This window comes from Oncorhynchus kisutch, linkage group LG15 (genome assembly GCF_002021735.2).
Source record: "Oncorhynchus kisutch isolate 150728-3 linkage group LG15, Okis_V2, whole genome shotgun sequence".
Lineage (NCBI taxonomy): Eukaryota > Metazoa > Chordata > Actinopteri > Salmoniformes > Salmonidae > Oncorhynchus > Oncorhynchus kisutch.
Window position 1 is genome coordinate 34,880,310 of NC_034188.2, and position 13,030 is coordinate 34,893,339.

General features: G+C 44.7%; 1 protein-coding gene across 1 annotated transcript in view; it reads right to left on the bottom strand.

The window, feature by feature from the left end:
* The window catches only part of LOC109905240 (protocadherin Fat 4), a 96,554-nt gene that overhangs the window by 33,929 nt on the left and 49,595 nt on the right, over positions 1–13,030 (bottom strand). The window contains exons 2-5 of the mRNA XM_031790203.1: positions 9,685–9,816; positions 5,577–5,838; positions 4,885–5,235; positions 214–1,136 (exon numbers count right to left, since the gene is read on the bottom strand). Coding sequence (XP_031646063.1) covers positions 214–1,136; positions 4,885–5,235; positions 5,577–5,838; positions 9,685–9,816 — 1,668 coding nt within the window. The remainder of the gene's footprint in view (positions 1–213; positions 1,137–4,884; positions 5,236–5,576; positions 5,839–9,684; positions 9,817–13,030) is intronic.

Genomic DNA, 13,030 nt, shown 5'->3' on the forward strand with positions numbered 1-13,030 from the left:
CATGCTTGATGTTTTTGTAAATGGATACCATACACATACTTGTTGGGTTAATATTCCTACAAATGTAGTTAAGCCATTAGCTCATTGAAGGTCTTAGGCCTGGCATATCAATTAGGGCTTTGTTTATGGCTCAAAAGTCCAGTCCAGAAATGTGAATAACGTTTGACCATAACAGTTTAGAATGGTTGACTGAAAGTGAAAGACCACACTGACCTGTAGTATGTTCCTGGGGAGAGTCCCCACATTCTCCTGAACGCTCACAGAGTAAGGAGAGAGCTCGAACACCGGCGGGCAGTCATTCATATCCAACAGCACGATGTTGACCGTGGAGCGGTCCACCCTTGGGCTGCTTCCGCGGTCGGCTGCCTGGACCACCAATGAATAAGACGACTGCACCTCACGGTCCAGCTGCTTGGCCACCGAGATCACCCCGGTGACAGAATCAATCCGGAAATCTGAGTTGGTGTTGCCACCAGCAATGGAGAAGCGGATCTGCCCGTTGGTTCCATCATCAGCGTCGCTGGCAAACACCTGGATGACGTCGGTGCCCGTCAGCATGTTCTCCTCGATCTCGATGTCGTAGATGTTCTGCGAGAAACTGGGCGTATTATCGTTAACGTCCAGCACCAGCATTGTCACATCCATGGCTGAAGACAGCGGCGGCTCGCCCTTATCCGTGGCTACCACCGTCAGCGTATAATTCGACATCTCCTCCCGGTCCAGTTCGCCCACCAGCCTCACGTCTCCATCGATAGTTCCTATGCTGAACGTATTCCCAAAGGGGCCTTTCAGGGAGTACTCCACGTAGCTGTTGGGCCCGCTGTCTGCATCGATGGCATGGGCTGTGAAGACCACCGTGTCGACTGGAGTATTCTCCTGGATATAGGTCCTCTTCTGTGAGGTGAAGGTTGGCGGGCAATCGTTGACGTCCAGCAGGATGATGGACACCTGGGCCGTGCTGGTGAAGCGGTTCATGGGGGCGAGGGCCAGGTCATGGACAGTAACCACCAGGTTGTAGAAGGACTGGGCCTCCCGGTCCAAAGCCTTTCTGGTCTGGAGTACCCCCGCCTTGGTGACGTCAAACTGGCCCTGAGGATCTCCTGATGCAATGGTGTAGAGTAGCTGGGCATTCGGACCTGGAAGGCAAGCAATAGCAATTGATTTTGAGTCAGTGATCTTGAAGTTACTTGTACTAGAAAATGTGAAGTTCTGAAGAATCTTTGTGTGCTTGCTTCAGCTATTTTTGATGGTAGGGGGGTCGTTACAGTATAATGGACCCTTGTGTTTCAAGACAAAATATTCATCTGGAAAACGTGGGATTAGACTATTTTAAAATAGACCCAAGAACATGTCACGTGATATACTGCGCTGTTCCTAGAACATTTTGAATGGCATCTACTGATATTGGGTTGCTTAGATATGACTGTTACATACTGTATGTCTGGATTAGAATTGTATATTTAAGCAATAATCGATAAGGGGGTGTGGTATATGGCCAATATTCCACAGCTAAGGGACTGTTCCTTAAGCGCGACACATCACGGAGTGCCTGCATACAGCCCATAGCCGTGGTACATTGCCCATATACCACAAACACCCGAGGTGCCTTGCTATTGCTATTATAAACTGGTAACCAACGTAATTTGAAAAAAATATTTGGTCATAATCATGGTATAAGGCTTGATCTACCACGGCTGTCAGCCAACCAGCATTCCGGGCTCGAACCACCCAGTTTATAATTGCTATCGACATGCATTTCCACAAATTGTCTTCACACAAACAACTGCAGCTCAGCAGCCTTCCACTTTCTTCCTCCAAACAGACAATGCTTTTATGCAGCGAAACACAGCACAGCAACTAAAAATCATCTCCTTTACTGAAAGCATTCTATAATTTCAGATTTTCCTCACAATCGAAACATTCATTTCAATTACATCATTAACTACAGTAACTGCACAAATGCAAACTATCAGACCTTGAAATCTAGTCTAATCCTCAGTCCTCCCCTGGAGCCGGGGAAAACTGAACTTAAATTGAGCGGCTGTAATTCAAGTCATTGGGGTATTCATGTGGAGAGCGGCCTGGCACCTTCCCACACTCCAGCTGAGTTTACTGTACACAAGCAATCCCTTATCAAAAGGCCAAGTCCCCAGTTTACAACCACGTCTACAGGGGGTCAAGGATGGAGGAACTTCAGGAAGTGCTAACAATGACGTTTAGTGGTGCTGATAACACAGAGAGAACATTGAGAAAACACTGACTATCAAAAAGTGAGGGTCAATGAGAGCGAGTGGACAGTGGAAGAGAGGAAGCCTGACGTTGGGGAAAAACAAGACAGACTTCTGCCCCAGGAATGTGGGTTACAGTAACCACATTAGGCCTGGTCTGGTTGGAGCGGTAATTGCAGTCGGAGAGGGACGGTAAGGGCTGTTATAATAGCATGAAGCAGCCTAACCGTAACCACCTGAAATGGACGAATACCTCAAAGCCACTTATAGGCCTAATGAAGCATATTTCACAATGTGATTCTAATGTGACAGGAAATAAAGATGTCAAATAGATGATTTTGTTTAGTGAACTGCCTTATCATCACAGCATTATCATTACAGGTGTTGATGTCATGCAAAAAGAGTTACGGGCCTTGCATAGTATATGCAATTGTGGTTTATATATTTCCCCCTAGAGAGGATGAAATTGCATCCGCAAAATGTTGTAACACAGCTACAATGACCAACATGCTGGAAAACCATGTGAACATTACAAAAGCCGAGACCATAATGTGGACACAAAACTCATTTACATTTTGAATTACTCTGCCATTTTTAAAGTCATGCTCCCCTCCGCCCTTGACTTTTCATAAATATGTCTATATAACACACGGTCCTTCTTAGAATCTTAACATCTTGCAGTTTTTAGAGGACAGGTCATTGTTTTCTGCCCACTCATTCCACACCAGTCATTCTCCGGGCAGTACGCCTGCACAGCTGATGGCCCATCGAAACTAAACCTAAACTATATCGACACCTGTTTCACATATATAATATTAGTAAGCATAAAGGAAAGAGGCTCTATTCAATCTGTATAGCCGAAGCGTTATAGATTCCCACGATTGAAATTTGAAGGGAATTTCAGATTGAGTTAACATATTCTAATTTGATTTAACTAGGCAAGTCAGTGAAGAGCAAATTCTTGACACCATAGGAACAGTGGGTTAACTGCCTTGTTCAGGGGCAGAATGACAGATTTTTACCTTGTCAGCTCGGGGATTCGATCTTGCAACCTTTCGGTTACCAGTCCAACGCTCTAACCACTAGGCTACCTGCCGCACACATTCAGTGTTTATCGTGAATGCAGTCTCCGCTAAAGCGGGACCATTGCCTTTAAATGTCAATCATCACGCTGTAACGCTGAACATCCGCTATGTGGATTGAATAGAGACCAATAATAAATTGACAATTGTCTGATGGGTGACAATTTGTCAATGGTTTGTTCTCAGGGCACGACTGACAAAGAGACCCTGGTCTCAATTGGGCTGCCCTGAATAAACAAAGTTATTTCAGAATATCATTTCCAAGAATTACTGTTCCATGCATGTGTCAGAAAATACTAGTGATGTAATTCAACTTAAAGGGGCAGTCAGCAGTTGCTACATCTATTTTTGGACTTATAAATTCGTTTTTTTTTGTGCCCCATTGATTCTTGAAAAAGATAACATATAAATGCCTCATGAGCTGACATCAACTGTCGTACCCCATCAGAGCACAAAATATAAACTTGTTTTACTCCAATGTTCGTCCAAAAAATAAATAATAATAATGTAAACAAACACTGTATAGCCTAACAACAGAATTTTGATACCATGGATGGTCAGTCCTTGCATCCATAGTCTTTGAAGTTGAGAGTGATCACATTACTCTGTTCTTCTGAAATGTCCTATTCCCATGTTTCTCAAAGCCCCCATGCAGTCTTTGTATGTTTAAATCATAACCGCTCATGAAAATAACAAATATATTTTTTATCATTTATTTCCCCGAGGTTCCTTAGCCATTGAAATACTCCGTTTGATCGTGTGGGCGTGTTGATACAATTGTAAATATATTGACATACACAGCCCAGATAGAATTGTCTAGACTCTAGGGCATACCCCCCCCCCCCTTACCCCTTCAAAGCAGGATACACATGAAAATAAAAGATGACTGGTCATTGGTAAGAAAAACCATAGAATTAGGAATGATAATAATCAGTCATTTTAGGACCTCTATGCAGAATAATCAGATCAGATTGTGTATTTTGCTGTGGGACAAAAACTCCATTCCACCTGAACAGGATGAAATTCCAAGGCATTTTTTTTTCTCCAAAAAGCTTTTACACTAAAAGGGCATTGTCATAATTTTCACAATTTCAGAGTGTTATTTCGACCTCAGAGAGGAAATATCATCCCAAAAAAGGGGTGGGGGAGGATTCACGTTTTTTAACTGCACTGCCCCTTTAAGACCTGCCAAAATTAAATTATGTTTTCTTTGTGATGGATTTAACCTTTGAATTGTGGTGTTTTTAGTGTTTTTTAGTTTCCCATATAACCTACAGTAACATAATCTAATGAAAATACTGTTACGTTCTTTGAAATAATTGTATTTCCGTAGTCCAATGTTACCTAAGACCTTCATAGACACAACCAAAGGATCATTTTCCTGATAGCATATATGCCATTTATTTATTAGACTGTTAGAATGTTCACTTCCAAAAGAGGCATAATTGTCTCGAATGGGGGTTCCTCAAAGGCCAGGCTTTTATAGTGTTTTCAGTGAACCATCCATTGACGTCATTGCTGTGACAAATTACCCACTTGTGGACATTAGCAACTGACACAAAGTACAAACATACCATCATCTTCATCACTGGCCCCTACAGTGATGATACTGGAGCCAGGGGGGAGGCTCTCGGTGACCGAGGTGCTGTAGGCGGTGGTGTTGAAGACGGGCGGGTTGTCATTGACGTCCAGGACGTTGAAGTAGACCCTGACTGTGCTGGCCTGACCACCGCCATCCTGGGCCCTCACGGTCAGGATGTAGTACTGCTGGGATTCGTAGTCCAGGGGCCGCGTGACGTTGAAGACCCCCGTGACGGGGTTGAGCAGGAAGGTCCTGTACTCGTCGTCGTCCTCCAGGGAGTACGTGATCTCACCGTTCACCCCCGAGTCCGAGTCACTGGCCAGGATCGCCGCCACGATGGAGCCTGACAAGTCAATATGCAGTCAGTCAGACAATGAGGATTTGAGAGGGCTTTTTGAATTGCTGGATTGAGATTCCCTCACGTTTGCCAAACAACCCCTTCAACTGCCATATTGGGGGGAAAAAATACATATTTCATATTTCAAAAGCGCCACATTTTGATTCCCTGTTGACCTAGCTAACTAGAAAATGTCCTGCACTAAAAGCCCTTTGGATAGACACACGGCATTCAAGAGGAATGGCATAACGTTTCGCAGGAATTCATTTGGGACCTTTCACAATCTGAGTAAGCATGAAATAACCTGGTAGTCAACAAGCAACGCCATGTGACAGTAAGCCTTTTACCTGGTGCCATATCCTCGGGAATGTCGAAAGAGTACGTTCCGCGGGAGAATTTCGGCGTGTGATCGTTGACGTCACTGACGGTGATGTTCAGCTTCATATCCGAGGATTGCTTCCCGTCGTCAGCTCGAACCAGCAGGGAATACTTGGAGCGACGTTCCCGGTCCAGCCTCTTGGTGGCAATCAGGTCCCCCGATTCCGGGTCGATCCGGAAACTGTCATCAGCACCGCTGATGATGGTGTAGGTCACCAGTGCATTAGGACCCTGGAGAAATACAAACGTGAATTATTCTTTCTAAGAGTATAAACACGCCATATAGACTTTATACTTGACCTTTATTTAACTAGGCAGCCTAGGAACAGTGGGTTAACTGGCTTGTTCAGGGGCAGAATGACAGATTTTGACCTTGTCAGCTCGGGGATTCGATCTAGCAACCTTTCGGCTTTAACCATGAGGCTACCTGCCGCCCCTATATTATGAAGTTTTAACGTGAGACTTTTATGATTAACATAGGGTTAGTTCATTTTCAGTCCTAAAGGGAGCGGGACATCATATGATCAATCTTAGTGAGAGTGAAATTCATGTTCACAACCACCCACTACTTGCTTTCACACTTGAATCAAATACTTTATTCTAGGGATAAATGCAGAGTAGACATTCTAATACTATACATCTCAATGAGTGAAATATTATTATTTTTTAAACACTACAGCATTGTAGTTGTGGCTTCCACTTAGCATGCTCCCCTCAGAATACAATGGTCATACTGGTGAGGGGAAAAAACCTCACAGGAGCTGAATGGCAGTATTCTCTTGGGGCCTTACTCTTTGAACTCTGGGGCTATAGGGTTCTTCTATAAATGCAACTAATAGATCCCTTGATACTTTAGACAAGTACAACCCAGTACACATGTGAAAGCCATAGCGGTCCTTTGCAATTGGAGTAGAGGACTGAACGCGATATGAAAACCCAATAACAGCGGCGACAGATCTTGACATTTAGGTTGGCGCTGAGGACAATACCAGAGCAGACCACCATCTCCTGATGTCTGATGCTAAGTGAGGGGGGGGGGGAGTCCACTTCAAAAGCTACTACTTTTCAACAGAGGTCTTTAGTTTCGACTGGTCAAAAGCTAAAAGCATTTTTAATTTCATGTATACTTTTGATCTTGCCAATATACAATAAAAAGTAGTTACAGTTTATTACTAGTTTACCAAGGACAAAACCCCATAATTGTGATTCATTTCCAGAGAGCCCATCCCAGACCCAGAGAGTGTGTTTTGAATTTTTTTTACATTTTTTTTATCCAACAGGCCTTTCAATCAGAATGCTGGATCTGGAACTCCCATCAGCCACCTGGGCTGCAAAAACGGACCTGACACCCTTCGTCTGCCAATTAATTATCGTATAGGATTCAAAAGGAGAGAGAGGAGGACAGGGGAAAAGAGGAGGAGAGGGGAAAGTAGTAGGGGGTCCATCGTCTCCCCCTTACACTGACCGCTCCCCTGACCTTCCCTAGTAAAGACTTTGATTAGTTTACAGCCATCCCAAGGCACAGTGGGAAGAAGGGGGGGGACCAACCAATTAAAGAGCAGGGTTCCGGGCCAGACTTGGGCACAAGGAAACTCATTTAGCAGATGAGTTTCAGCAGCAGCAGCTCAGGGGAAAGTGAGAGGCTCATAGAGCTGTCGGGAGACTGAGCTTCCTGAAACACGACTAGGCCGTTTGAGCCAGCCACAACACAGGTGTTAAGTCTGACTCACAGTAACGTGTTGAGAGGTGATGTGTACTAATGCCCCTATTTACAACGCATCAATCTAATGATGTACATATAGCATAACGATGTACTCGGAAACTGTTGTTGTAGGAAATGAGTCTTCGTATATTTACATTTTGGGGGGCATCATTCAAGGCCACAGTAACGGTGTCTTGTAGCAACCCACTTCAGTCACACTCATTTGTATTTTGAGCAGTCTTTTTGGCTGTTCCGCTGTTGTTTTGCTTCTTTAGCACCCAATGTTCTAGATACTTTTCTCAGTTAAGCTCGCTCCTGGTACCTGCATATTTTCCACTATGTCAAATACTAATAAAACGAGAATGTTCTCTCCACAAAAAGTTATTTTCTCTCTCTCTCTCTCTCTCTCTCTCTCTCTCTCTCTCTCTCTCTCTCTCTCTCTCTCTCTCTCTCTCTCTCTCTCTCTCTCTCTCTCTCTCTCTCTCTCTCTCTCTCTCTCTCTCTCTCTCTCTCTCTCTCTCTCTCAAATGTTTTGCTTTTCCAAACTGAATGCAACCCAGGGTGGAAATGGGTGTAGCAAATAAAAAAAACGGATGCGTAGAAACAGCATTTTAATACGCTCACACATGAATCCCACATGTAGCACTGTTAAATTGGATGGGATCATTATGATGTCTGAAATCAGCCAGTCAGCTGGCCAACAGCTTGCTGCGCTTGGCTACGCCTCCGTGGATCACACATGTGGCTTTCTGAATCGGGCCCGAATGCATTCCGTACGCTTAGTGTCAGGGCAACTTAAGTTTCCTGCGTTAGGATGTGGGCAGAAATTGGCCGGCCCTATCTGGACCGAAATAGCTGGAACCGAAATGTTATGTTCCTACTATTTAGTGACCTATTCATTTCTGTCTTTAAGTTCTGGATAAACGTCTCTTTCGCCATAGTAAGTCCATATTGTATCGAAGTTTGTTTAGTGATCATATCGGAGTGCCACTACTTCGTCCGAGGCTGCGTCCCAATACTCTAAACTAGTGCCTTTTCCTTTCTAGAATTGTCTTCATGACTCATAATAGGTAAAAGGACTGGATAGGTTTCATCATATTGATTTTCCCTGAAGATACTTTTGGATCAGTGGTCGGGAAGGAGAGGAAGCAAGGCAAGGAAGCTATTCGATACTACTGAAACGCAGCTCAAGTCCTTTTTCCTCATAGTCAAAATCAAAGGGGAAGAAGGAAACGCACAGAAACCGGCCATCCAATTCGATACCATATATCACATCCTTCACCATCAGAGCTCGGAGGTCAAGTTCACTTGAGTCCAAAACAATGTACTCAAATGATGCCCTTAAAATGCCATATTAGTCAAAATATTGACCTAAATCTAGGAGTTACAGTCAATGTTATTTTCCCGAATACAATGACCATTCCAGAAATGGATTGTGCATGATTTGTCTCACATTCTAACTGGCGAGGTTGGTGAGGTAACAGCTGTGCAATAAAAACGTGTGGCCTCATAAGTTAATGTTAAGTATGAGTCCATATTCTCTCACACACTAATCCCTCCTCACAATGGCCCCAGTTCTTTCCATTCAGTTCCCTTGTCTCATTGGCAGGGCTGAGTAACCGCAGGCCTTGGAGATGCTGGGAGGGCCTGATTTTCGCTCAGTGCTGGATTTTATGTCCACATCCTGCCTAAGCTGCGAAAGATGGAGCCTTTTTCTAATCGAGGGCGAAGCCAATGATGTAATGTGAACTACAGAGGCCGCGGAGGGACAATCTGCCCGGTGTGAGGAGACAATCTTTAGCCGCTCTCCTCAGGGCTTTGTGACACTCGTGGCCCCTCTGAGGTAACGTCAAAACTCACGATCACTGGGGGCCGCGTGTGTGTGTGTGAGAGAGAGAGGGAAAGCAAAAGTTCTCCGACTGCTTCAAGAGAACTTCAAGCTGTGGTCAAATACTTGGTAGGAGAATTGCAGAGCGCATGACTTGGACTGAAAAAAAAATGGTGGGTATCAGAAGAAGAAGAAGAATCTTCCTGCAGCCACTTTCTTTTGTCTCTTTGAAAACCCCCCAACAGAGGATCACATCAGCTCATTTCCAGATTTGAGGTCAATACACGCAGATAAGAGCACTGGAATGTATTTGGGAGGTTGGGCACTGTAGGTGTAGGTACGCCACCCATGCACCCTTAAGCCCTGGTTGTCTTTACACACTAGTCATAATGTACATCAGAAAACACATGTTGATGGTAACACAGAGATACCGATGGTATCGCTGTGTAAAGGGGACAGAGGGAACGTATCTCCCAGAGTTGTACTCAAACAAGAAACAGACAGAATATATATATATTTTTAAAAGGCCAATCCTGGGAGACTTTACCTCATCTGCGTCTGTGGCTGTTAGCTGCATTATCTTGAAGCCGTCGCTGACGTTCTCTTCGACAGTCACCTCAAGAAGATCGTTTGGGAAAACAGGTGGGTTGTCATTGACGTCCTGGAGCGTAATTTCCACCTGGAGGGAAACAAAGAACACAACCGTTCCCATGAACAGAAACAACTAGTATAGCCGGTTCACTGCGACACGTCCTAGCCGGCTTTTCTGACAGATACGCGCCCAGCAGGGGTCAAGTCCTGCGTCTACCCCTCTTCAGAACACTGCAGAGAGAGGAGAGCTGCTGAAATGTCACGTGTTTCATAGTCACATACTGTATACATAGTCTTACGTTGACCCCGGGTGCACTGTAGAGATCAACGCTAGTCCGGTGCCAAGAGTAGAATGGACTTATCAATGCGTTCGACTGGGACAGTTCCATCCAGAGCATGCAGTTGTGTGTTCGAACACACCATAGACGTCACGGTTAGAATTCTAAATCGGACAGATCATATTCAGTTGAAATCAAAATCAAACTTTATTAGTCACATGCACCGAATACAGGTGTGGACCTTACCGGGAAATGCTTACTTACAAGCCCTTGACCAACAATGCAGTTCAAGAAAGAGTTAAGAAAAATATTTACCAAATAAACTAAAGTACAAAATAATAAAAAGTAACATTAAAATAACAATGACAAGGCTATATACAGGGGGCCCGGTATCGAGTAAATGTGTGGGGTTACAGGTTAGTCGAGGTCATTTGTACATGTAGTTAGAGGTAAAGTGACAATGCATAGATGATAAACAGAGAGTAGCAGCAGTGTAAAACAAGGGGATGGTCTGGGTGACCATTTGATTAATTGTTTAGAAGTCTTATGGCTTGGGGGTAGAAGCTGTTAAGGAGCCTTTTGGACCTAGACTTGGCGCTCCGGTCCCGCTTCCTGTGCGGTAGCAGAGAGAACAGTCTATGACTTGGGTGACTGGAGTCTAACAATTTTTTGGGCCTTCCTCTGACACCGCCTAGTATATAGGTCCTGGATGCAGGAAGCGGGGCGGCAGGGTAGCCTAGTGGTTAGAGCATTGGACTAGTAACCGGAAGGTTGCGAGTTCAAACCCCCGAGCTGACAAGGTACAAATCTGTCGTTCTGCCCCTGAACAGGCAGTTAACCCACTGTTCCCAGGCCGTCATTGAAAATAAGAATGTGTTCTTAACTGACTTGCCTGGTTAAGTAAAGGTAAAAAAAAAAAAAAAGAAGCTTTGCCCAGTGATGTACTGGGCCGTACGCACTACCCTCTGTAGCGCCATACGGTCAGATGCCGAGCAGTTGCCATACCAGCCGGTGATGCCCACCAGTCAGTACTTTTTGAGGATCTGTGGACCCTTGCCAAACCCTACTTTAGTCTACACAGTGTACAGACAGTGTCTAACTACTGCCCGGAGACACACTTCTTATTTGCATCTACCTCATTTGATCAGAGAAAGAGAGACAGACAGAAAGAGAGACAGAGAGACAGACGGACACAGAGAGAGCGACAGACAGACAGACAGACAGACAGACAGACAGACAGACAGACAGAAGACAGACAGACAGACAGACAGACAGACAGACAGACAGACAGACAGACAAAGACAGAGACAGACAAAGAAAAGACAGAGAAGACAGAGACAGACAGAAAGACCCAGAAAGAGAGACAGACAGAGACAAAGACAAAGAGAGACAGACAGAGAGAGAGAGATGGACAGACAGAGACAGAGACAAAGAGAGACAGACAGAGAGACACGGAAAGAGACACAGACAGAGAGAGAGAGAGAGAGAGAGAGAGAGAGAGAGAGAGAGAGAGAGAGAGGAAGAGACAGAGAGAGAGAGGCAGAGAGAGACAGAGAGACAGACTGAGACCGAGAAAGAGAGACAGACAGAGTAACAGAGAAAGATAAATAAAGATAAGAGACCTACACATTACGGTGTCAAATTGTGTCTAGCCCAGGAATACTGCCTTTCCACTCATACTCCGCAATCACATCTCATCCCCTAACCCAAATATGCATTTCAACGCCAGTAAACAGTGTTTGCTTTAAATCACAACAGACATTTGCCTTTCCATTTTTGTTTAGGGCTTCTATAAAAAGCCAGGTTTGAATTCTCCAGCGTTGCAATCTCCATTAATGTTGACAGTGATTATGGTAATTATTCGCTAGACATAAAAACTCAACCGCGAGTTGCTTTCTCCTGAGCATGCCTATTCAGTCTTATTCAGTCCTCCAGTTGGTTCTGCCGCTGTGCGGGTTGATGTGGGTTGCTGAGGCGCAATAGGAAATGGGAAAAGGAACAGCTGTGTCACGTCCACAATGGGACTGGCTGAGTTTTTTTTAACCAACCCAAGTTTCCCCTCACAGGCATTTACCGTGCAGACAATGAGCTTCAAGGCCACAGGACCACCAAGAGGGGTGAGATACAGGAGTCTATTCAGGCCTGCCATTGACAGGAAAAACAGACCTCACGTGCTCCTGCAAATCCACTCTGAAACAAGCAGCATGCTGGAACTACCAACAAATGCCAACATCCAGACCCTTTTCAAGCGCGGCAGTCCATTAAAGGTGAACCAGTAGGAAAGCCATTGAGATGCCTAGAGAGAGAGCGGGGATTCATGTATGGCAATTGAATTGAGAACCTTCTTATTGATGACTTAAGCGCTATAATTGCTTTTTTTTATTTTTATAACTGTTTTCATTCCCAGCCAGATGAAAATAATTTTTTTAAGTCTGAATACGTACTAACACTGTCCAAAACCAAGAGCAGCTTTCATAAGCCTATGATTACAATGTGTCTCCACGGTGACCGCTTACTAATCTGATCCTGAATCAGTGGTTAGGGCTGTTCAGTGGTCTCTGTCTGGGATGAGGATGTGGTGGATCTGACCCTGGATCCAGATGATTAGGAGAGAAAAAAAGACGGATCAGATTTAACGCGGGGCCTTGCCGGCCATCCCGGTCGGGGCGCTATGTACCATGTAAAAACAAGACGGAAAACGACAGCACTTCCAGAGCCGAGGGACTTGGCAAAGTCAACAAACAATGAATATTTATCTTCCAACCCGTGTCCTCTTGATGTGTAAAAAAATGCACGGCCCATTTCTGAGGAGTGAACTAATTAGAGAAGAAGTGCGGTTATGAGAAATAATTACGCCTTGCGCTTATAGTTTACATTACCCAAGCTCCCCTGGGGGAGAGATATCAAAGAGGCTTGGTGAAACATTTCATCGGAGGAAGAGGAAGCAAGGTCAGGAGGGAGGGAGGGAGGAATGAGTTTTTTTAGTTCCCTTGCTCAACCTGTCACTCAGGCCCAGACACCCCA